This window comes from Festucalex cinctus, chromosome 11 (genome assembly GCF_051991245.1).
Source record: "Festucalex cinctus isolate MCC-2025b chromosome 11, RoL_Fcin_1.0, whole genome shotgun sequence".
Taxonomy (NCBI): domain Eukaryota; kingdom Metazoa; phylum Chordata; class Actinopteri; order Syngnathiformes; family Syngnathidae; genus Festucalex; species Festucalex cinctus.
In genome coordinates, this window is record NC_135421.1 from 14,964,834 (window position 1) to 14,991,214 (window position 26,381).

General features: G+C 39.7%; 1 protein-coding gene across 7 annotated transcripts in view; it reads right to left on the bottom strand.

Moving 5' to 3' along the window:
- Window positions 1-26,381, bottom strand: part of itprid2 (ITPR interacting domain containing 2) — a 44,197-nt gene that overhangs the window by 2,409 nt on the left and 15,407 nt on the right. The window contains exons 1-18 of one of the 7 annotated variants that reach the window (XM_077535878.1): window positions 25,372-26,381; window positions 25,174-25,223; window positions 25,043-25,096; window positions 23,866-23,905; window positions 23,696-23,791; window positions 22,258-22,405; window positions 22,124-22,184; window positions 18,411-18,524; window positions 16,804-17,134; window positions 15,444-15,597; window positions 14,138-14,189; window positions 13,761-13,852; window positions 10,580-12,802; window positions 9,999-10,049; window positions 9,808-9,932; window positions 8,469-8,583; window positions 5,976-6,029; window positions 2,378-2,644 (exon numbers count right to left, since the gene is read on the bottom strand). The exon at window positions 25,372-26,381 is cut by the window's right edge and continues 640 nt beyond it. In XM_077535878.1, coding sequence (XP_077392004.1) covers window positions 2,378-2,644; window positions 5,976-6,029; window positions 8,469-8,583; window positions 9,808-9,932; window positions 9,999-10,049; window positions 10,580-12,802; window positions 13,761-13,852; window positions 14,138-14,189; window positions 15,444-15,597; window positions 16,804-17,134; window positions 18,411-18,524; window positions 22,124-22,184; window positions 22,258-22,405; window positions 23,696-23,736 — 3,828 coding nt within the window. In that variant the 5' untranslated portion in view covers window positions 23,737-23,791; window positions 23,866-23,905; window positions 25,043-25,096; window positions 25,174-25,223; window positions 25,372-26,381. Of the gene's footprint in view, window positions 1-2,377; window positions 2,645-5,975; window positions 6,101-8,468; window positions 8,584-9,807; window positions 9,933-9,998; window positions 10,050-10,579; window positions 12,803-13,760; window positions 13,853-14,137; window positions 14,190-15,443; window positions 15,598-16,803; window positions 17,135-18,410; window positions 18,525-22,123; window positions 22,185-22,257; window positions 22,406-23,695; window positions 23,792-23,865; window positions 23,906-25,042; window positions 25,097-25,173; window positions 25,224-25,371 lie in introns of those variants that run through there. The other 6 variants (XM_077535877.1, XM_077535876.1, XM_077535875.1 and 3 more) reach the window with 6 other exon arrangements.

Genomic DNA, 26,381 nt, shown 5'->3' on the forward strand with positions numbered 1-26,381 from the left:
ATATGATCCAACTTTGTTCCCAAGTATACTTTTCCACTTTTGTATTTCACGCTCTAACATGATCCATCTCACGTTATGAAGTGATAAAGTCCACACACATTCTGATCTATGAATTTCCCGTTTTGACGCAATTTCTCACTTTAACGTGGAACATTCCACATTTTGATGTCATTTCATGTTTTCATTAGAGATACACGGATATGTTTTTTTTTCAGGGCCAATACCGGTTATTAGTAATCATTACAGCTGCCGATAACTGATATTTGGAGCCGATATTCGTTTTCACTAAAAGGGAAAATATTGGCATAAAAATTTGTTGAATTTTTAAGCATGTTTATTGAGCAACTTTTAGGATTCGTAAAATATTGGGGTTTAAAAAAGTACATAAATGTTAGTCATCAGACACCTTTGTTTTAAAAATCAAACAAAAAGTTTGTGCATGTCTTCAAAAGTTCCATCAAATCTTAGCTCACTATCGTTTCCGACAGTAAATTCAGTTTTCCAGAATCTCGAAATATCTCAATTATGACATCTGGACTGACTTTAGTTTTCATTTCAAAACAGAAACATAAGGTGCATGTGTTTGTTAGTTTCAATCCATAGTTCCCTCAAGTTAACACTTTTTAAAACATTTTTTTAAAATATTCATCTATTATTGGCTGTATGATTCTTCAAAATGGCCGATGCCGATATTTGTATAATGCTGAATATCGTGCCATGGGTCTAGCCCTAGTGTTAACGTGATAAATATTAGGGCTAGACCGATTATCGGAGCCGATATTCAGCATTCTGACGAATATCGGCATCGGCCATTTTGAAGAATGATATGATATGATTATAGATCCTTTAAAAAAAAAAGTGTTCAAGGGGAAACTAATATCAATTTTCATTGACGCTTCTGACCCTGGGAACTTGTGTCCTTGAAATTAAAACTAAGATAAGTCAAATTTGAATTCTTCTGAAATTTTAACAAATTTGATTTACTGTATCAAACAATCTGGAGCTATTTACGTAAGTTTTGACTTTTGAAGACATGCTACTGACCCTGGAAGATTTTTGTTACATCTTGATAACAAAGATGTCTATCGACTAAGATTTTTTTTTTATTATTTTCTACGAACTAGTGATAGACCGATATGTTTTTTCAAGGCCGATACAGATACCAATTATTAGTAGTCAAGGAGAACGATAACAGATATTGAAAGACGATATTTTTCAGTAAAAGAGAAAATATCATCAAACTTTATGGTTTTTATTTTCCTTTTCATCTTAAACATACAAAGAATTGACAGCTTTGTTTAAAAATGCTAACAAAAATTGCCGGGAACTTCCATTTCTTCATTTTATTATTACCGTATTTTCCGCACTATAAGGCGCACCTTCAATGAATGACATATTTTAAAACCTTTTCCATATATAAGGCGCTACAGTAGAGGCTGGGGTTACGTTATGCATCCATTAGATGGTGCTGCACTAAAGGGAATGTCAACAAAACAGTCAGATAGGTCAGTCAAACTTTATTAATAATTACAATCCAGCTTTCTGACAACTCCATTCACTCCCAAAATGAATAAACAGCTGTTTTATTATTTTCTCCGAGGTAAAGTATTAGTATTAGCTAGCGATCCAAGATGGCGGGGTCTTCTGCGCATGCGCGTCACCGATCGTGCAGGGTCACCGATAGCGTCTTGACAGCGAGACCTGTGGCGGCTCAATATTGATCCATATATAAGGAGCACTGGATTATAAGGCGCAGGGTCAGCTTTTGAAAAAATTTACGGCTTTTAGGTGCGCCTTATAGTCGTGAAAATACGGTATTAATATTATTATTATTATTTTATTTTTTTAAATATAAAGTGTAAGGGAGTTCTCAATGTGTCTGTGAACAAATCCTGACGAAAACCCGAAATTTCGCTACGTTCACAAGCTTTTCACTGCTCAGTGACATACCAGTGTTATCTGCCTTCAGAAAGATGCTGATATTTGGCATTTTGACAAATATCGGCACCAATAATCGGCCCGGACGATAATTGTTCTATCCCTATTACGAACTCTAAACCTTGTTCAATAAACATATGCTTAAAAAAATAAAATAAAATAAGAGCTGAAGTTTTTATGTTTGAAAATTTGGATGCCAATATTTTCCCTTTTAGTGAAAATGAATATCGGCTCCAAATATCGGTTATCGGCGTCCTTGACTACTAATAATCGGTATCGGCCCTGGAAAAACAAACATCTATCTCTAATCAATATGTTTGTAATCAAATTCAGTCAAATCGTTAATCTCGTTAACAAAAGAGGAAAATATCACTGAAGTTTTTTTTTCCGATTCGAAATTAGATGCATGCAGCTTGACCTTTGACCTGTGAGCGTTTACCTCTGCGATGAGCCGGCGCAGGCAGTCGCTTCCGCCGGCGTCGAGTCCCTCCTCCTCCGGTGGCTCCTCCTCGGCTCCATCACGGTCCTGGTTTTGTTGCCTTTGGGGTCGAGGGGGCGGTGCTGGCGTGATGTTGATGGACGCTCGGTAGACGGCAGGTCTGCATGGGCCCGGCACCGTCGCCGGCGAAGAGGCGGCGGCGGTGGCGGGCTGGTCGTAGCTCAGCTCCGACTGGAGGAGGAACTGCTCCCTCAGGAGCTCCGACACCTGCGCATGTCGTTAGCATTGTTAGCGTTAGCTTACACAACATTTGATTTGGCAGAATTTGGTGGTGGAGGTAAATGGATTTCTACCTGTCATCATAGTGCATGCAGTAGGGATGTAACGATAACAGCAATATCGTGATATTGCAATATTAAAAATGCTACAATATTATCGTCGTCATCATGTCACAACATTCAAAGAAGCACATCTGTTTAAAAAGTTGGGTTGATTTCCATTTGTGCGCTGGTGGCTACTTTATAAAGTGCAATTTAATTTTCACAAGGCATGTTTTGGCCCGTCTATGTTTCAAATCCATGCAAATGGTCAACGTAATATAATTGTGAAGCGAGTCAATATGTGAGCTAGCATTAGCATGTAAGTGCCTCAATATTTTTTTTTTTAGCATGAGCTTTTTATTTATTTATTAATTTATTTTTTAACAATATTGTGACCTTTTTTGGTATCACCAACTTCCCCACAATATCGTAATAATTATATCGTGACTTTCATATAATGATCAATATCGTATTGTGATGTTTGGATATGGTTACATCCCTAATAGGCTATCACATGAAGTAGAGATAAAACTAGGCCTGGGTCTAAAATATTGATATCGAATCGATATTAATTTTCATAGCCAAAAAATTTATTCATAGAACCATGAATCAACACTTTTAATACGGCTTTTCCCCCATATATGAATCTACTAAATACCCCCAAAAAGAAGTCAGGTAAGCATTAGACATCAAAATACAAAATGTGGATGCATAATTATGAACTATGGCTGTCTCTCTTATAATACGGGTACATTTGTTTTGATTTATTTAGTATAAAATCTGCCACATGAATGTAAATGTTGCGTTTTTGCCACTTTATTGACATAGCGCTGTGGCTGTCACTGATTTCCATTATTACTGTATATATGGTTTTGATCAGGTCATGTTCAATAAAAGAGACATGATACATGAATGTATTGGATTCAATTATAAATGTCAATATTCATATTTTGATGCGTGCACCAAGTAAGAGAACGAAGTTTAGACTATTTTGCAGCATTGCTACTTGTGGGAATGTCTTCCATATCAAAAGTCAAAATTGCATCAAATCCTGAACTGAATCCAAAATCAATGTGAATCGTGAATCGAATCGAATCCATTTTGGAAATCTGAATCACTACCCCGTAGTGATAGACCGATATGGGTTTTTCAATGCCGATCCTGACACCGATTATTAGTAGTCAAGGAGGACGATAAGCAATATTTCAAGCTGATATTCATTTGCAGTAGAAGAGAAAATATTCGTGTCAAAATAAAAAAAAATAAAAAAAAAACTTTTCTTTTCATTTTAAACTACATTGACAGCTTTGTTTAAAAATTATAACAAAAAAATGATAACAAAAAGTTGCAGGGAGCTTCCAGGGTCATCAGCATGTTAAGCTCAATTAAATACTCAACAAGTAATTAGTTCCCTAAAGTTTTTCAACATTTCAACATTTCTTTAACTTTTTTTTTTATTTTTAAAAATAAGTGTAGGGAGTTCCCAGTGTCAGCATCATTATTTATAAAATGGACATTTTAATAGATGAATAAATGAAAATCTCCTGTGCAACAAATGCATGCGAACGTAGCTCATTTGGGGTTTTCATCGCCGTTCATCAAAAAAGTTTCAAAAGACAGTGAAAAATTGTCTGAATATGTTCAAAATACCGGCTTTATCGGCCTTCAGATTGGTCAAAAGGCCGATAATCGGTCTATCCCTAATACCCAGCCCTAGATAAAACGATTATCTGTGCCGATATTTGACATTTTGAAGCACATTGGCGTCGTAAGAAATCAATGTGCTATCTTCATGGCAGTCAACATAGTGTTCATAACTGAAAAATGTATCTCAATGATCACATTAGAACGTAAACTTGATGATGATTCCTTCCATCCCAAAAAAATAAAAGTGCAAAAAATGGGAAGAGGAAATGACGGATGGCGTCCGACGTTGGAGATTGGCGACGAGCCGCGTTTACAAGCTGACTCATGCAAACAAATTCACAAACGTGATCGATATGTTTGCTCCGTAGTAATAATTCTCTGAAATCCAATACTGGACGTGGGAGGCGTGTTTGTGCGTGGGTGCGTGTGTTTGTGCGGCCGTCGAGGTTAGTTGACTGACTGACTGGAGATAACAAAAAGAAAAGAAAAAAAACATTCATCAAGTTCAATCAAAAGCAGTTTTGTTTGCACAAATTTCTGCTTTCAATTATAACATTTCACATGTTGTCATGTGATAAACTTCACATGATCATGTGGTAAATCCCACAATTTAATGCAATTTCATATTTAGAACGTTACACGTTGTCACAATTTCACATGTTAAATGTCACGTTTGAAGATGATAAGGTTCGAACATTTGACAAGTTTCACATTTCAAACTGATACGTTTCACATTTTAATATCAGAAGATTGGAAAGAAAAAAACATTTTTTATTGTATTTTTTTTTACATCACTAAAATGTTTGACTAAAAGTTTGATTTGCCCTTTGGCCAAACAAAACAAATCAATTATTATTTAATTTAGTATATGATTATATAAAATATTAAATTTTTAAAAAACGAAAACTAACCGAAACTACATTTTCTGTTTACAAAACTAACTATAATGATAGCAAAAATATATGTCCTTTGTTTTCATTTTTGGTAATGAATTGAATACATAAGCCTTTGGGGATGATTTTTAAATATGATTTATGAAAGGATGTTTGAAAGTGACTCACACACAAGTGACATCATCGAGCAGCAGCCAATAGAAAAGCACCAAAAGATTTAAATATTGCGCACAAGTAATACACTTTTTTTTAAAACTAAAACTAATACTAAAATTAACTCAGACTAAACTAAAATGATGCATTTATTAAATAACTAAAAAAGTAATCAAAACTAACAGAATCACCCTGAAAACTAACTCAATTAAAACAAACTCAAAACTCAAATGAAAGATTCCAAAAGCATTAATACCCCTGCCTGTCACCATAACCAAATCCCCCCCCACCCCCACCCCCCGAAACTATTACAAAAAATGCCTTCTTTTTTTGAATACTACTGATATAGGTTGTATGTAAACAAACATGCATGATTGACAATTGATCAAGTCTGGAAAAAAATAAAGGATCCCAAATTCAGACAGGGTATTATGATTTATCTATTTATTTATCTGTAAATAGAATGACTGCTTTGTGGTGCATTTCACAAAAAAATAAAAAAATAAAATAAAATAAAGTAGTAAGCCAAACTCGACTATGCTGTGATTGAAAGCAGTTTGTGTGTGTGAGTGTGCGTGTACTGACCGGCTGGACGGCTCGCAGCGCCGAGCTGGCGGACGCCTCGTCCCCGCCCACGTCCTGACCGGGGAGGAGGAGCCATAATGCACACATTAGTTGTGTGGGCGTCCTTCACTGACCTGTATATATAACTGGATAGCCGATAGCCCATACACGCCAGACAGTGCAAGCCATTGAAGTCAAACGGCGGCCATTTTGCTCCTCCCACCCAATTTATTAATAGGCATGAGTCAATATTAGGGCTGCCAAGATTAGTCGACTAGTCGTGACTGCGTCGACGGCTTATTTAAATAGTCGACTAGTCCGTTTTACATAATATATATCAGCCTTATATTTGTTTTCTCTTCCAAAACTGCCTCAATCGCTCGTTTGACTGCCTGCCGCCCATCCTCCTGCCTGCTCTTACTAGAGGCACATGTGCAGTAGCATTATTAATCCGGGTCAGACGTGACGCCAGCACCAGCTGTACACAGTATGCTCACATGGCTAACCGACATCGGACTTCGAAGGTTTGGGAACACGAAAGCGAATAATGTTCAATGTAAAATATGCAAGACAGACCTTGCCTCTCACGGAAGTTGAGACGGAAGCACCTTTTGTCGAATCCTTCTGACGGCAAGGGACAGTCATCTCAGCCACTGTAAGTTATTTGGATGGTTAGCGTAGCTAAGTGCTAACGTGGACGTTCATTTAGCACACACTGTGTGATAAAACGTGCCCACGTTGGTTACAGCTTTTAAGTCCTCTTCTCCTGCCCAGGGACCTCCTAACCGATGGTATGGCGACTGAGCAGGCAGACTCTCGTTTTCCTTGTTTCACACAAACTTTTATTTTAGCACTCCTCAACGACAGACGGTGCGCACACGCAAGGTCTTCCGCTCTCTTTCTCTTTCCTAAACAAGACCGCCCTCCTGCGCCAAAGTGGGGCACTACAGCACTTAAAGGGCCAGGCTTGGCCTGTAACAGCGATTTTATGGCTGAATAGTAAATGTGGCAACGATGTCTTAACGCTACGTTACAGTACTAAAAGACTCCGCTCCACTTCATTGGAGAGCTTTATTATGAAGCCATCAATGTGCATGCCTGAAAAGTATTTTTTATATTGTTTACGTTTGTTGTATTCATATTACTAATTGCTATTTAGTTTTGGTTTTATTTTCAAATGCACTCAACATTTGTTGTTATAAATGTTAAAGGCAACAGTATTTGAGCTAAAAGTTCAAATGTACTATCGGCATAATTGTCTTTTTTGGATTGCACAAGGAATTCTGGTACAAACTGCACTTTAATAAAAGTTGAATGTACTGTTAGTCTGTTACCTTTCACTTGTCACCATCATTATTACTAACTTGTACATATATCTTAACAAATTCAAGCTATATGCTAATGATGGTTATATAAGAGTAGCTACTTGCTTGTCAGACCCTGAAAAATATTGGCCTAAGTCGTCAAAATAATAATAAAAAAATGCTGGCCACCTTTGCTAAAATTAGCTACATCCTTAGTTAAACAATAACAAATAAACAGTTTATTATTTTATGTAAATATAATTATATCCCTGAAATGAAAATGAACACATAATCAGAATGTGTTTCAGTTTTTGGGGTTTTCTGAGGGGGGGAAATAAAAAAATAAAAAAATAAAAAAATAAAAAAATAAAAAAAAATAAAAAAAATAAAAAGATTAAAAAAAAAAGAGTTGAAAAAAGACTTTGGGCAATTATTTAAGGAGGCTGAAGATCCAATCTGATTAGTCGACTAATCGCGACTACTATTGGTGATTAGTCGACTAGCAAAATAGTTGTTTGTGGCAGCCCTAGTATCGATACGTGTATTGTAATGAGGCCTGCAACGATATATTGCCGTAACGATTTTTTGAGCACACCCCTAGTATCAACTCTACACTATAGGTACACATCAGACATGTACAGCTCAGAGGCAGTTAGGATAAGGCTGGAGGCGGAGTCGGGGGGTTGCCCACTATTTTTTTTGTAACGAGTTTAAAAATAAATATATAAATAAATAAAAAATTAACAAGTATGTGCAGCTTTGAAGACCCCCTTTTTCTTTTATCGCTTCGTTCTTTAGACCACAATATTAGATTTGGCAGAGGGGTCTTTTCTTGAATTATAGTTATTATTATTTAATAAAAAAATATATATGCAAGTCTCCTCCTGCACTACACATAATTGAGCATATCATTTATACATGTATTTAAGGCAAGTTACATGTCCTCTTGTTCATTTTTAATACATTTAGAACATCTGAAATGATGCTGTTTCTACTAAGTAGTGTCTCGAATGTTGTCAAATTTGGATCCTGTAAATGTATCGGATGGTATGGCGAGAAAGGTTTCTTGGGAGGAGCAATATGGCGGACTCAAAAGTCTTGGCCTATCAGCTATCCATACACATACACATACACATATACATACATACATATATATATATATACATACACATATATATATATATATATATATATATATATCAGTGTGTACCTTGCACGCGTGTTGCATGGTCAAGTCCATGAGTTTGTCCTCCAGCTGCTGTTCTAACTCCAGCAGCTCGTCCCGCACGGCCGAACGCAGACACTCCAGCTGCTCCACCTCCAACCTACGCATGCACGCAACGACACGTGCATCAACAAACCTGTGATCAGGGTTATATTATACTTTTGGAATTTTTCATTTCAGTTTGTTTTGACTTCATTTTGAGTTTGGTTTTTCAAATTGACTTGGTTTTAATTCGTTTTCAGGGTGCTTCTGTTAGTTTTAGTTATTTAAAAAAATGCTTTTTTTTTTTTTAAATGTGTATTACTTGTGCGCTATATTAAAGAAAAAAGAAAAAACAACCTGTGATACACCCACACACACTTATGAATTTGTACACCAGGGCCCAGTTGTTCAAAACTCAGTGATATCTTTAACCACTGGTTAAGTAGATTTAACCGACTGTTCCACCTAAGGACCGCCGCTAACTTTTTAACAGTGTGGTTGACTCTGCCTTTTAATTTACATTTAAATTAAATATAATAATAATAAAGTAATCCATCCATCCATCTATTTACTACCGCTTATCCGGGTTCGGGTCGCGGGTGCAGCAGCTTTAGGAGGGAAGCCTAAACCCATCCATCCATTTTCTTGACCGCTTATTCCTCACAAGGGTCGCGGGGGGTGCTGGCGCCTATCTCAGCTTGCTCTGGGCAGTAGGCGGGGGACACCCTGGACTGGTTGCCAGCCAATCGCAGGGCAGCCTAAACTTCCCTCTCCCCATATTAATAATAATTATACAAAAATATATATATATACAAAAAAAAGATATATTTTTTACATTAATTTTAATTTTAAACAGTCATTACAAATATTAGTAATAATTACAAATAGATTAAAAATACACATATTATACATAAATACAAAAACAAGACAAATAATTCAAAAGTATTCTACCAAAATATTACACAAAAAAATACAAATCAGTCAAAAATGCAAATATGTTAGACCCAAAAAAAAAAGACAAAAATATGAGACAAAATCAGAAGAAAACATACAATATTATATGCTAGAAAAAATGCCAGGAGACGTTTGAATCATATCCATTCCACTTTCTCTCGCCAACTCGGAAGTCACCAAAAAGAGGAATTGTGGGATATATCGCTGCTAACCAGTAACGTCAACTGTTTGTCAGTTAACAAGCGCTGTGACTATCCATGTTTTCAACAACGCATATTTAATGGTCACTTAAGAATTTCACCGGGGGTTAAACAGTGGTTCAAATAACCGAGAATCGAACAACGGGGCCCGGAGGTGGCTAGCATTGCAGCTAGCTGTTAGCTTTTACCTGTCGGCGGGGCTCAGGTGTTTGTAGACGAGTGCCTGCTGGCGGACGACGGCCAGCTCCAGCTCCGACATCTGCGCCCGGAACTCGGACAGACTGCGACGCTTCTGACGGAGCTGCTCCAGGGCCTGGAGGGCAAAAAGGTCAAACGGGAGGAAAGTGGCGCCGGAGGGCGGAGCCGGGGGGGTGCTTACCTGTCGGCAGGAGGCTTCCGGAACTGCGTCCGAGGAGGTGTCGGCGCTCTGCTGGCAGAAGACACAATATTATAAAAGGCCAATAGAGAGCTTCAGGAGGGATTCACAATTAAAGGGATACTTGACTCAATGAACCATTTTCAGCAGTGAAAGTCAATATTTTGTCCAGAATGAATTAGATAACATTAAGTTTCATGGACGATTAATACCTTTAATTAAAAAGTAATTTTTCTACTTGCTGTCGACTGATGATGACATCACCTGTGCTGACCAATGATGGCTCAATTTGCTGGCCAAACACAGACCACAGGTGAGCCGTGATTAGTCATTACCTACTTCCTCGGCACAGGTGATGTCATCATCAGTTGACAGCAAGTAAAAAAAATTTAATTTTTAACGGTATTAATTGTACATAAAAAATAATGACTTTACCAATTAGCTTCAATTCCCAAAATTCCTTTTTCAATGTGAAACATTTTAACATCTTAACTTGCGATGGAACTTGAGCATCAACTTTCCTGAAAGTGATCTGCAAAAGGCCCGCCCACCGGCCCCGCCCTCGGCTAAGCAAGCAGACTAACCTGGTTGAGGCTGTGAACGGTCCCACGTATGTCGTGGAGAACCCTCCGCAGCTGCATCTCCGTAGTGGACAACACCTGGCCCGAACCCGGACCCAAGCCCAAGTGTGGGCCGTAACCGGGGCCGAGAGCCGAGCCCAGACCCGGGTGGGGGTTGTGAGCCAGATGAGGACCCAGGTAGGGGCCCGGGCCCACACCAAGGTAGGGGCCCAGATGAGGACCCAGGTGGGAGCTCGGAGCCAGATTAGGACCCGGGTACGGGCCCAGATGAGGACCCAGGTGGGAGCTCGGAGCCAGATTAGGACCTGGGTAGGGGCCCAGATGAGGACCCGGGTGGGAGCTCGGAGCCAGATGAGGACTCGGGTAGGGGCCCAGATGAGGACCCGGGTGGGAGCTCGGAGCCAGATTATGAGCCGGGTGAGGGCCGCGACCCGGGAGGAAGGCCGGACCCGGAGGGGCGCCGCCGCGATGCGTGACGTGGTCCGGGGCCAGCGGGGGGAAGGGGCTGGGATCGTAACCGTGGTAACCCAGATAGGGCGGGCTATGGGGAACAGAATGGTACGCCATGTGGTAGTGGTGCATGGGGGTCGTTCCCGTGGGGAGGTTCCACAGGCTGGCATAGTGGGAGGGTGTGGCCAAGTGAGGCGGGTTGAACATGAAGTTGTTGGGGTATGGTTGGAGGAGGTTAGGGAGGCTGGTGTAGGGATGCGGAGGCGTGGGATACAACAGGGACGGGTTCACAGGGGGGGCGGACATCGGGGTCTCCGGTCTAGAACTGAGGCTCGGGGAGAAGACGATATCCGGAGCCGGTACGGGGGTCCCGCCCTGCCGATAGTGTCCAAACAGCTCCTGGGTGGAGGAAAGGTCGGGGACGCTCTGGCTGATCCAGGGCCACTCGGTGGGGGGGCTGGCGCATCTCAGTGAGCGAGACGAGCGCATGGGGGGACGCGGCGCCGCTTTGGGCGGGGCGCCGGACTTGGAAGGGTCTTCCATCGCCAGGGCGGAGGTGCGGGCGGGCGAGTCAGTGGCCTCCGGGTCGGCGTCGGGCTCCTGGATATAGCGGAAGGCGTAGCGGGGCTGGCTGCAAAACACTCGCCCCGGCCCCAACTGGACGGTGACGGACGACACCACCCTGGAGGGGGACAGCAGCGAGGACGGGAGCGAGGATGAGCGTTGCATGGGAAGGCCGCCGCGATGGCGCCTTCGGCTCAGGCGCGGACCCGACGAGTCGCCCAAGCGCTGCTTGACGCGACTCAGCGCACTCAGGACGGGCGAGTCGCAGGCGGGGAGACGGTAAGGATGATCCATTTGAAGACCCACAGAATGATCTGAGGGTAGGCGGTCCGAGGACGGCGAACGCGAGGGCAGGTTTGAGGATGGCGGGTCCGAGGGTTGTGGATTGGAGGGTGGCGGATCCAAGGACGGCGGTTCCAAAGAGGCTGGATTCGAGGGTGGTGGATTGAAAGGCGGCGGATCTGAGGAGAGCGGTTGCAAGGTCGGCGCATTGGAGGGTGGTGGATTTGAGGATGCCGGTTTCAAGTTCGGCGGATTCGAGGGCTGCGGATCTGAGGGATGTGGATCGGAGAGTGGCAAATCCAAGGACTGCCGTTCCAAGGGTGGATTTGAGGATGGCGGTTTCAAGTTTGGCGGATTCGAGGGCTGAGGATCTGAGGGCGTAGGATCCAAGGACAGTGGGTCCAAGGGCGGATTTGAGGATGGGGGGTCCGAGGGTTGTGGATCAGAGGGTGGCGGATCCAAGGACAGCGGTTCTAAGGTTGCTGGATTCGAGGGTGGCGGATCTGAGGAGAGCGGTTCTAAGGTTGGCGCGTTGGAGAGCAGTGGATTTGAGGATGGCGGTTTCAAGTCAGGCGGATTCGAGGGCTGCGGAACCGAAGGCGACACTTCCGATGGGGGCGGATCCTTTTGCGCGTCATCTCGAAAAGCTTTTTCCTCTTCCGGAAGGGGCGGCCCTTCCTCTGCCGCCGCAAGGTTCTTGGGGAGCTGGTGGGCCTTGTACTGCGGCACCGGCTCGGAATTCTCATGTTTTTGGTGCTCCTCACGCTCCTGGGAACTCGCGTCGTCTTCGCAAGCGGCTGAAGACTCCTCAGCCCGCGCGTCCGGCAAGTCGAACGCCGGTTGGTTGAGAGCGACGGGCGTGGCCACGTCCTGCGAGGGATGCGACGTCACCGTGGTTTCGCTGTCGCAGCTGTCGCTGCTCTCCTGAACCTGAACACACGCGTCGACATATTTCATGACGTTTTTGTACTGTGTGATTTTTTTTCTTGTACATTTCTTAAATAACTGATACATAATCATGATTGAATTACAAATAACCAAGATTAAACAACGGCCAACACAACATTTCTGTATTTGACTCATTTTTACTTTTGTATTTTTGCTTTTGAATAAACTCATTTACTTTCAAAACTGTATTTCAAGTGACTGTAAAAATTAAGAAATAAAAATTGATTTTGTAAATTGAAAAACACTCAAAATCACAAAATAAATTAATAAATAAATACATAAATCAGATGGTGATTAAATATAAATGAACTTTAAATAATTGGTTATACTAATTGATAAAATAAAAAATCCATACACATTAAAAATAAATGAATACTTAGAATTTAAATATAAATGATTTTAAACTTCTTTTAAAATACAAATAACTATTGGTGGTGTCTAATTTGATATTTAATTGCGCATTTAACATTTACCGTTAAATAACTGATTCATGATATGACAATTTATCAAATAAGACTTCATTATGATTGCACAAGTCCAAAAATCCAAATACTTTGGATTTCTTTGTAAAGTTGATTAATTTATTGTACATAATACATTTAATATTTATGAATTATCTTATGAAATAGTTTGAGTAGCTAAATGAAAAATTAGAATGATTTTTACTGTTAAAATAAATAACTATTTTTTTTTATTAACTCTCTGTTAAATGTAGTGATTCTAAAGTATAAAATAAAAATAAAGAAATGAAAATAAAAGATCTATCGACATGCTTGATTTATTGAAAATAAAAGCCGACTTTTACATGCACAGTTCATTTTTTCATGACCTATTTATTTATATGTGCTTTATTTATTGATGGTGAGTAACCAACAAATGTGAGTGCATCGTGCAGACTTTGCAAGCGTGCGTGCATGCATGCGTGCGAGACGTTGTCCACCTTGAGGTTGGCGGCGTCGACGGAAGACGACGAGGTCTCCTCGGCGAAGCCGCTGCTGTCCGACTGCTGGCTCACCGTCCTCAGCAGGTCTGCTAGAGGAAAGGGGGCGTTAGTGCACTTCCGCCTGTGTCCAGCGGGGGCCGCTGTGGCACCTGGGGAGCGGATCCCTGCCAATCCCGTCAGGCAGCTCCGTCCTGACAGCCAGTTTACAGTGGCTGGCCCCCACAGACCACTTATGTAAGAGATGGAAAGTTCTCCCCAGAGCCAGAAAGTGAAATCAAACAGGCGCGAGCAGCGCTCGCAAGCGTCAATCTTGTCGGGAATGTCACCAAACAAACTTTAAAAAAAAAAAAAAAAAATGTGATGCGATTTCTCACCTGAACTTTTGGACGTTCTGGACAGAAGAGCTTCGTCTTCGTTACTCTGAATCTGAGGAGAAAGGACTCGAGTTAACAGCGGATACGTGACAAGAAGAAGAAAAAGCCGTCAAAGAAAAAGAAGATATTGGAAAAAAGTTTGGAAAGAAAGAAAACCCAATAAAGAAAAAGTCACTTAAAAAAAAAAGAAAATACATAGTGTATATAGTGTGGTTTTTGGTTTGTTCTTCTTTTTTTTTGTCTTTGCACGGCCGTATCGCTCGAACTGTACATCCGACCGGGGACATACAGGTATCTGCAGATTCGTCACGACGAGACCTTTCCAACGGTGTCTGTCATTTCGGAGAGTGGAAATTTATACTATGTTGTCTAATAAGTAAATTAAAAACAAAACAAAACATACTTTTAATGGGAAAAATTACTGTAAATGAAAAAAAAAAAAAAAACGATGAATGAAAAAGCATTCATAATAAACTAAAAATAATACCAAAATGAAAAAACATAATACATGAAAAAAATATATATAGTGTGCTCTATACTGTAATAAGCAAATAAAAAAAAAACATACTTTTTTTTCATCTAAAAAAAAAAAAAAAGAACATATATGATGAATGAAGAAGCTTACCAAAATGAAAAAACATAAAATAAACAAAAAAATCTAACTAACGGGATTTTATCTATTTTTTATTTATTTATTATTTATTTATTTTTAATTAATGTGGATTTCCATTTTCGTGAGTAGTTTTTGGAACGTAACACCGGCGATAAATGAGGGAACACTGTATAACGCATACATATACGTTTTATGTATGTATTTACATACATAAATAATATATAATAAACACACATATTCAAAAGTTAAGACACAAAAAAAAATCTGAAAACAACACGATAAAAATACGGTAAACGGCAAAAGACAATTAAATTAAAAATAATAAAATAAACAAAAAAGCCAAGGAACTGAAGTTAAGAAAAAGGTTGAAATAAACATGGAGAAAAAGTGAAGGAGAGTTCTTTAAAGTGTATGAAAAAATGCGAAAAAGTCAGTGTTTCCCACACCATGTTAATACATGGGCAGGCCACCCAAGTAATCTGGCCACCACCCAACATGTTTTCAAGAAAAAATTTTCTAAATATATTTACAATGTGCCAGATATACTGCATGTAACGTTAATTTGCCATCACTTTGTGGATGGTGAGGCTAGAGGCGACGTAGTAACAGGACTGAAGCCACAACCCCCCTCAAAAAAAGCAATGCAAGCATCGTGAGAATGCTTTTCAAAGTTTGCTCGCGAGTCGTGTGTACCTCCTCCATGTCGAAGGAGTCGGCAGTCTCCGTACGCAACTGCGCCAGCAGGGGCGGCGCCAGCGCCTTCTCGGGGGCCCGCGTGTCGTCTGCGCTCCGATTGGCTGCCGCTGGGTCAGCTGACTCGGGCTCGCTGCCACCTCCATTTTGGCTGCTAGGGAAGATGACCGCAAAATCACTTCAGACATCATTCATTCCAAAGACATTTTTTTGTTTTTGGAAAAATTCAATTCTGATAAGCAACTAATCCGCTGATTAATTAAGAACAAGATTTGTTTGTTTGTAGATACAACACGCACAACATTTGACTCTTTTGCAAAACTTTACCCTTGAGTATTTGTTGAAGTTTACAAGATGTAAAATGTTGAATTTTAATGAGTGTGTTAACTTGCAGGGTTATTATAGTTTTGGAATTTTTCATTTGAGTTAGTTTTGAATTTGTTTTGAGTTTTGTTTTTTAAATGTAGTTACATTAGTTTTCAGGGTGGTTCTGTTAGTTTTTATTAGTTTTAGTTATTTAATCAATGTTTCTTTCTAGTTAAGTTTTAGTTAGTTTCAGTATTTCTTATTTATTTAAAAAAAAAAAAATGTATTACTTGTGCGCAATATTTAAAAACAACAACATGGGAGCGACGTCCTTATTCCGGCGGTTAATATCAAAATAAATCGACTTCAAATCATGTTTAAAATCATCCCAAAGGCTCATGCATTCAATTAATTACCAAAGACTAAAACGAATGACATTTTGTAATTCTGTAATTATAGTTAGTTTTAGTTAGTTTTGTAAATATAAAATGTAGTTTCAGTTAGTTTTCCTTTTTTAAAAAGCACGTTTTATTTTTATTTGATTTTGTTAATGAAATTGCTTCTTGAATTTGTTTCCCCCCCTTAGTTTTAGTTAACTAAAATAACCTTGGTTGGATGTTGCTTGACTGACTGCCGGCATTTTCATAGCTAACCCAAACCCTTCAGGAGAATCGACTTGTGGCTTCAACTCGAGTTCGAGTTTTGTTTCAAGTTATCACTTGATGGCAGAGAAAGGCTTTTGCGCATCTTTTTCGACTTTCACTTTTGTCAATCAATATGCAAGAGCTTTGAGTATAACGGCTAAGATTGCCCATCACCGGCGATGACTTCTTCATTTCTTTTATGAGGGGACGTCTAAGCAGGCCACAGTAAGATTGGCTGCTTACAAAGTCAAACTCTTTCCAATGATTTTACAGCCGTCATGTTGAGAGGGCGCTCACGGTTATCGTGCCATCACAATCAAATATCGGCCCAAGTTTAACCAATGCCAAGTATGAAAACTGCCATCAAAATTCACATGATATACTGTGTGTCATACGTTATTAGTTCCCACCCGTCTTTTTCTGAACCGAGGTGTTGCTCCTTGTCGCCTTCGCCACCGCCGCCGCCTTCCTCAGTGACGGTGGCCAGCGAGCAGCTGTCCTTCTTGCGGACGTGCTTGTCGGCGTCGCCATCGTGGCCGTCGGGCAAGGCAAGGGCGGGGTCAGGCGGTGCCTTGTCAGCCGGTCGGCCCGATGTGCCGGATGACGCCGTCAGCAGGTTGTGCTTGCTCAGGCTCTTCTTCAGACGATCGGCCACATTCTGAGCAGATTTGTTCCTCTGGAACAGCGATGACGGCGCCGACAACTGCTCTTTGGCGACCTCTCCGCCGCCTCCTCCTCCTCCTGAGGGCAGGTGGGTCAAAGTTCACATTTGGCATTCAGTTTGGGGAATAATAATAATCATAATAATAATAATAATAATAAATAATAGTGATAATAATACATAATACTAATACATAATTTTAATAATACTACTAAATCATACTAATAAATATTACATAATAATAATAAAAATAAAAATAAATAAATAAATATTATTATTATTATTGTTAATAATAATAATATTAATAAGAACAATAATAATAAAGAGACAATAAGGACCTCGCAGTGGTCACTGCTCAGGCCATAATTAAGAACTGCAACTCTATTTAAGGCCTTTGCAACCCTGGCCACATTGGGGTACTAATAATACTAATTAATAATAATAATAATATTAATAATAATAATAATAATAACAATGATGATAATAAATAATAATAATAATAATGATAACAATAATAAACAATAATAATAAATAATAATGATATAATAATAATAATAATAATAATAATAAATTTATATAGAGGCGATAAGGAACTCGCAGCGGTCACTGCCACATTGGGGTACTAATAATACTAAATAATAATAATAATAATAATAATAATAATAATAATAATAAATATTACAAATAAATAATAATAATAATAATAATAATAATAATAAACATTGAGACAATAAGGACCTCACAGCAGTCACTGCTCAGGCCCTAACTAGAGCTGCAGCTCTAGTTATAGAGCCTTTGCAACCCTGGCCACATTGGGGTACTAAAATGATAAAAGGCAAAAGCTACAAGACTTTGATGTTACTGTGACGAGTTGCACAAAGCATTCCAACATTTGAGAGCCACGAAAATGGAGTCAAGTTCCCTGGATGAAAATTGATGATGACAAATTGAGGAAACAAATAATATAAATGGTAAGAACAGAGTCCAGGAGTAAGCGCCAAAGAAATTCAGGCTCAACTCATGTGACAAGTCCAAAAATGAAAATTTGGAAAAATCCATCGATTGAAGGTTGTGTAACAAAATACCATGTTCGGGATACCATCATTATTTTTATCCAGACCTGATTTCATAATAATTCTTTTCAACCTCAATTCATAAGTCACGTCTGCTGCTGACTTATTTCTTGTCATCAAACATTGACTCAAGTTCTTTCTGTGAGCGCTGAGCGGTTTTCTCTTTCCTTTCCCAAAAATTCAGTTTATGCTAAAAACTGATTACCCTAAACATGAAAAACCGGTGAATACATACATGTGAAATGAGCAAATGTTGAGTGTTTTGTTGTGATTGCCACGTTACCTTGATCACTGCCGCCGCTGCCGACGTTCTGGACGGGCTGACCGGAAACGTGACCGTAAAGCTGGATGAACTGATTGGCCACAGTGGTCAAGACCTCAATCTGACGGAAGCGACCTGACAGACGGCAGACAGACAGACACACACATGATCACAACTGTTCACCATCATCATCTTTTCTTCACACCAATACCAGCACAAGTATCACCAATACCAAGTACTAATACTACATGTACTTCTGACACATAAAATCGCGCCCAAAAAATGACCATTTTAAAGATCTTATATTTTTCCTCGAAATGACATGAAATGAATGTCAATTTTCTATTCTTCTAATTTGTAATTCTTAGTTCCTGATCACAAAATGGCCACAAGAGGGCAACGCGAGTAATTTTTTTTTTTAACTAAAACTAATACTGAAACTAAACTAAAACTAAGCATTTATTAAATAAACTAATAAAAGCTAACAAACCAACCTGAAAACTAATTAAAACTAACTCAAAAACAAAACAAAACTCAAACCGAAATAAAAACTAACTAAAATGAAAAATTGCAAAACTATAATAACCCTGCTGGCATAGATGGAAGAAAATGACCAAAAAAAAAAAAAGACTTTTCTCAAGCGCTTGACAAGCCCTCGGCTACTCGCCAGACAATAAATGGAAGCAAAAAAAAAAAATAGTTTGGAAATGTTGGGAATCAGTTCATCATATCATGAAAAATGAAATGTGAAAGATATAGTCACTGCAATGTGAAAAAACACTTTTGTCCATTTTTTGTCACAGCAGTGACGATATGCTAAAAACAAACAGAAAGGGCAACAAGTAGAAAAAAACAAAACAAGTGAAATGATACCAAAATACAAGTATAATACAAAAGGTTTAAAAAAAAAAAAAAAAGTCAAGACTGTGGTGTTGAAAAGTGATGAGAGTCCTTTTTTACAGACACAAACGCAAAAAAAATAAAAAATGTTGTGAAGATTTAAAAATAGAAGAACGGAATGTCCTTGTGCTGCAAAGCATCAGGAGCTCTTTCTTTTTTTTTTTCTCATTAAAAGGGCTGTCACCACTTCTACTGCGCGGAAGCGCTATTTATGGCAGCGCATTAGCGTGCATGCATGTCGTCGAGCCGCCTTGACCTACGAGTTGAAGCCAGCTCCTAACTCAAATCGCAGCCTCCAACAGAGATAGAAAGTGATGGGGGTGATAGAGGGAGGGGGGACGGGGGGTTGGGTTGTCGTGGTTACGCAATGATCCTGGTAAGCTGAACGTCCTGAAAGACGGACGGCCACTTCGTCAGCGACATGTTTAATAACCGCACAGACATTCATGTCTAAATAAAGACGGCCATCTTGGAAACATCATGCCGCGCATGGGAGGGGGGGAGGGGGTACATGCAGGAAGGGGGGCGGGGCTTGGCAGGTTCAAATTCTGGCAGAGAAAAAAAACAATGTCAAGAAATGGAAAGAAACTGCTTGGAGAGTGTATGCACGATAGGGCATGTGAGAGTGCAAAAGTGCATGTAAGGATGCGAGAAGCTGTAATTCTGTTTTTATGACTCGATATCAATTTGTTAGCAAGTGTGTGTATGTGTGTAAGTGAAAATAACGCTGCGAGTGTGTGTAGTCTGAATAATTAATTCTCATGTCTGAGAATGTGAGTCAGTGAACGAGTGAGTGTGTGTGTGGATCGGCCGCCGATTATAATCGGCCGACTATTGGCCTTCAAACATCGGCCAAAACAATTGGCCAATTGGGCTAAATGGCCGATTATGTTTCCCTTAAAACATTATCAAAGAAAACTGAAGTTGTGATAGTACCCTGAATGCACCATTTTGCTCGCGTAGCATTAGCAACTAGCAAGTGTGTAGCGTATGTTATTCTGTTGTCCCTAAGCGTCCTTTAAGGTGTTTAATGACACCGCAGTCGGAGGTAACTGAAAAACTAAACACACAACGTTAAGAATGACATCCACTGTATATTTAAATACAAAACATGCTTCATTTTAAAACATCGCCAACCTAGAGCTAACAGGATGTTAGCAACCGCTAACAGAGAGTTAACATCGACTTCCTTCAAATAAGGAATATCCATACACAAATGTTGTGGGAACATATACCCACAGATGAGATGACACTACGCAAAGGCACAAATTCTTCCCAATGTGTGGAAAACGAGTTATTTTCCTAGAATTCAATCACAACTTTCTTCTAATCTGTACTCTAAGTGTGTATGCCATGGATGCACGGCACCACACTGCCCCCAGGAGGCCAAAACGCACAGGAACAGTCAGTATTTGTTCTTACTGTTTTTTTCAGTTGCTATTATTTGAGTTTATTCTATTCTTATTTCACTTTCTTATCGTTTTTATTTTGTCGTCATTTCAAGTTGTATTATATTATAAAGTTGATATTTCAAGGATTCAAAGTCTTTCTTTTCTCAAAATTCAAGGATGAAAACGTCCAAGGATTTTTTTTTGTTTGTTTTGTTTTAACACACATTTCCACATGACATGGCAGGAAATACAATCCCCGAGGTCCCAGGTTAGCCCAGTTTATGCATTATATATATATATCTTTTAAATAAATCTGCAGATTAATCGATAATCGGTATTTTTTTTCTTGCCAAAAATCGGTATCGGCCTCAAAAAATGCATATTGGTCGGGCCCTAGTGTGGACATGCGAGCATGTGAGTGTGTTATGTGCGAGAGGGTCTTCATTTCAGTTTTGTGCGCGAGTGTAAACACTTGTGTAAGAGTTGTGCAAGTGTGCGTGAGAGTGTTACCGATTGAGTGAGGGCATACGTGTGTGATCCTGTGTGCGAGTGAGTGAGTGAGTGAGTGAATGAGTGTGCGTGAGAGGCACACAAACACATCTTTGTGGTGTGTGGCTGCGGTTGTCCTGACAACGGGCATCAAGCCTAAAATGCCAGCCAGCCAAATAGCACTCATGCTACTACATGCTATCAGTAACTGATGCTAATGCTAGCTCATAACTACTAATCTATATGACTGGATATCCGATAAGCCAAGACTTTTGAGGTGGCGAAGCATTTCTCGTCATACGATCCGATACATTTCCAGTATCCAAATTGGAGAACATTTGAGACAGTACTTAGTAGAAACAGCATCATTATGCTGTTTTAAATGTATTAAACATAAATAACTCAAGAGTTATTGTTGTAATATACACACACGAAACAAGAGGACCTCAGACATTTTACAACTTGTAATGATGATAATAATAATAATAATAATTCCTACAGATTCAATAAGGACCTTGCAGTGGTCTCTGCTCAGGCCCTAACTAGAGCTGCAGCTCAACAACCCTGGCCACAATGGGGTACTAAAACGATAAAGGCAAAAGCTACAAGACCATGTCCGACCAATTTGACATTACTGCGACTAGTTGTACAAAGCTTCCCGAAATTTGAAAGCCACGAGAAATGGAGTCGCGTTCCATGGAGGAAAAGAGACAGGCACAACCCTTCCACCCCGCCTCCGGCCTTATACTAACTGCCTACGAGCTGTACATGTCTCATCTGTACGTATAGCGTATAGTTTATACAGCAGTCTGCTCGCGAGGTGGGAGCAACAAGATGGCCGCACTGTGACTTCAACGGCTTGCACTGGCGCATTTGGGGTATCGGCTATCCAGTCATATATACAGGTCAGTGCTAATAACGGAATGACTAAAAAGGAAAAAAAGCATGACTGACTTGTCAGAGCGTAGTTGGGGTTCTCCACCTCCATACGCTGCAGCTGAGCGCCCAGGTACACCTGCAAGGGCAGGAAGTGACGTCATCACGGCCAGAAAAACAACAGTTTTTTCGCCTTTGAAATTTGTCCTAACCTTGATGTCGATGCCGCGCGCCGCCGACGAGCTGTTGAAGAAGCGTGACGGGATCTTGGACGACATGTCGGGCTCGTCCCTCCCGAAACCCAAATTCAGCAGGATCTCCTCTGGGTCCTCCTCGTACAGATCCAGCAGCTCTGACACGCTGCGGGCGGGTCACACGGAAGAGTCAACGCTCACTCGCAGGATTTATTTCATGTGTTTCGGAATAAAAAATTAACATTCATCATCATAAAAAATAAATAATAACTAGATTAAGTGCAATTTCTGCAGAAATTGTGTGGGAATGCTGAAAGCTGAATGCCAAGCTAAATGAAATTGAAGGTTAAATTGTTAAAATTACAAAGTAATCACATAACTAGTAATTACTAGTAATAGTAATAGTAATAGTAATAGAAGTAGTAGTAGTAATATATTATTGTTATTATTATTATTATTATACAAGTTGTGTAGTGCATTTAGAAATATGTTTTTATTAAGAATGCACAATAATGCTATTTTCAACTGATACCGATAGACCAATCATTTAGAAAGTGCCGATGTTGATAACCGATATGTAAGCCAAATAATTGTTTTGTTTAAAGCTTAGCATTAACTTAGTGTGCTAGCTTAGCATGCTAACTTAGCATGCTAAATTAGCATTAGCTGAACAATAGAATTAATAAAGCATTAGCTTAGCATGCTAGCTTAACATTAACATAGTATTAACTTATCATGCTAACTTAGTATTAGCATTAGCTTAGCATTAACATGCTAACTTAACATTAGAATTAGCTTAGCAGAATTAACTTAGCATGCTAACTGAGCATGGGATACATGAATATCCCTTAGCATAATGGCCCTGGGTATATTTACAATGTACAGTCGGAAGTGGGATTTGAACCAGCAACCTCCTGCTTACTGGACATAGCACTTAACCAAGTGCGCCACTGAGCATTATCAGACAGCCGGTAATGATGATAAGTTGTATGTATGGCAGTGGACGTGGAAAGTGGGACTTGGAAAAAGTTCAGTGTCAGTCCCATTGAAAATTAATGGGGAAAAGTTGATATTTAACGTTAAATTGTGCGACTACTGTAAGTGATGTGGGATCAAACCATATATACCCCGGAAGGTGTGAATTTTTTTAAGCAAGTTTAAATTTGAACGGTGTAAATCCGAAGTATTATGTGGGAGTTGTTTCTCGGCAAAAAAAGTGAGGAGAATAAAATACTATCACAAAGAATGTCAATAACAATGAATCCTACACTCCTTATCCATGTTGAGATTTTTTTTGTTTATTAAAACTTGCTAGCAAGATGCTAATCTGCTGTACCGATGAAAAGATGAGTACAAGCGAGCATAAGGGAAGCAGAAATGAGCGCTTGAACGCGCCACCAACCAACTTCCACGCCAGTAGGTGGCAGTAGTGGCGAACGCGGTTCGGGTAACCGACCTGGACACGGTGCTGCTCTTCCCGGACCCGGTGGAGTTCATACTTCGTCCTTTTTCTTTGTACTGACTCCTCTTCTGATCGGCGGCCAGACTGCTGCTACGGGGCAGAACAGGAAGTGAGCCGAGCCAGCGGCGGGAATTTATCACGCCGAGGAGGAAAAGACGACTCACCAGGGTCCCGTCTTCTTGTGGATGGACTGAAGATGGTCGGCTACAATTGCAAAAACAAAACAACCACATCAACAACTACACAAAATCGTGAGAGAAGGAAGAGTAACCCTGATATTGAAACTCTTACAGTACGAATCAATTTATGATGTGATAAGATTCCACTCATTACGAGATGATCATTTGTTCCAATAACGGTTAGCATGTGAATCACTCCACTTCTAATATGAGGCCATGCGATCTCGTCCAGTTCCGATTATTTGACGATAGTTAAGATTGCATCCAATTTTGATAAGATTCAGTCCAACTACGATACAATTATCATTCACTCCAGCTACAATAGCATACGATTCCTTTCACTTATGATGCAATTAAATTCGCACATTTACGATGCAATACGATTTGAATGCGATCCTGCACTGAATGAATCAATCCAATTTCGACGACGTACGAGTCACGCCAATTATGATGTGATTCACTGATTACGATTCAAGCCCATTTCAATGTGATGTGACTTGCTTCAGTTACGATCGTAAACGATTCATTCCACTTATAAGAGGCGATGCGATTCAGTCCGGTTACGAAAACTCGATTCCTGCCAGTTACGATACGATCAATAACTTACAGTTCAATCCAATTGCAATGTGAAACGAGTCACTCCGATTAATGACACGATTCACTCTACTGATGATGCGATACAATTCCCATCATATTTTTGGCTGAAAAAAAAAAATTCTGTGCCGAAAATTATGACAAAACATTTTTGTCAATGAAATTATCAGTGCGCTTAACTACATATTAAACATTTATTGTTCATAAAGGTCAGCTATCTGTGACATTAAATAATGCACAATAATTTTTTTTAATTAATTATTACAAATAATTTTTCGTTTTAGTCAATTGACGAAATTGTCAGTCAATTATAGTGATCGTTATCGTCTCAATGAATGGCTTCCATTTTAGTTTTCGTTTCATTTTTGTCTGAAATTTTTTTTTCATGACATGATGCCAAAAATGTTGGTTTCAACAGAAATCAGAGAATAACGATTGTTAAGAGAATTGGGACAAGCTCAGTTCAACAGCGGCTCAAAACGAATACTCGATTGTGAAAAAGAGTCGTCAATTGAATTCTGAATCCATTTCTTGCCGATGACTCGAAGAATCGTAACTTGTGACTGACCTTCGGCTCCCAGCGAAAGGTCATCTTCGAAGCTGCAGCCGTTCTTCGCCGCCCCTGTCGGCCAATCACAAACGCCGGCGTCAATTCCCGCACGCGCGCGCCACTTTCTCGTGTGTCCGGGAGGTGCTTACCTCTACTGGCAGGTACGCTCTGATCGTCCAGTGACACGGCCAGCGGCGTCCTAACAACAACAAAACGTGGAATTGTCAAAACATACACACGCACCACAAGGTTATGTAACAATAACAGGCTAGGCTAAGCTAGGCTAGCTCCTTTCAAGGCTTGATTAGCTGACGCTAACTTCCTGATGCTAGCTGACCCAGTCTTACCTGTCCGGCAGGTACGCGGCTGTCGGTTAGGCGGGATCCGAGCAATCCCCGGACCCGATGAGGCTAGACTGGACCGGACTGAACTGACCCAAGAGCCACTTGGCGGCTGAGCTAGCATATGCTTATGCAAGATCACCGTGCTCTTATCAATGGGACAAACTTCATGCTAGCGTGCGCACACACAAATGTACACATTCTCACGCACACACACATTTTTAAACAATGAACATGTGCAAACACCACACGGCAGTAAAATAACACGCACACAAAAAGACACACTTTCTCTCACACACCCCCACACACACACGCACCCCCGCACACAACCACACACACACTGTGCGATACTGCACATTTTGTGATCGATCCGATACTAAGTAAATACTGAGAAAAAAAAATAATAATAAAAATAAATAAAAAATAAAATAAATAATAAATAAAATAAAAAAATTATCGCCGATACCGGTATGTTTTGAAAATTATATGGGAAAAAAATAAATAAAAATTAAGGTAGCTAAATCATTGAATTTATTATTCTCAATCAAATTTCAACCTTTAAGTGTTTTTGTGTTTCTTTCTTTTAAAGGACAAAATTTGGACAAAGTTAATTGATAAATAGAAAATACTTTATCAATGTTTTTTTTTCCCCCAGAAACATTCCAACCATAACAAAATATTTTTTAACGTTCTTAAACAAAGTTCACAAAGTGATCATAGGAAAAGAAATGTAAACAAATACAAAAAATACAAACACAAAACAAAACAAATATCATATACTGTTCAGAAACTACAAATACAAAAATGTACGAAAAATTCTGCCCTCATCACTTCTTTGTCAACTTAAATAAACAAGATGTTCAAAATGATCATGCAACAACAAATACAAAACATAAAACAAGATACCAAAATAATATTTTTCAAGTATAATACTGTATGCAATCTACTAAAAAGATGAGATACTTATGCCCGTTATTTGTTTGACAAAACTGCAGCAATGCAGAAACTACTACATC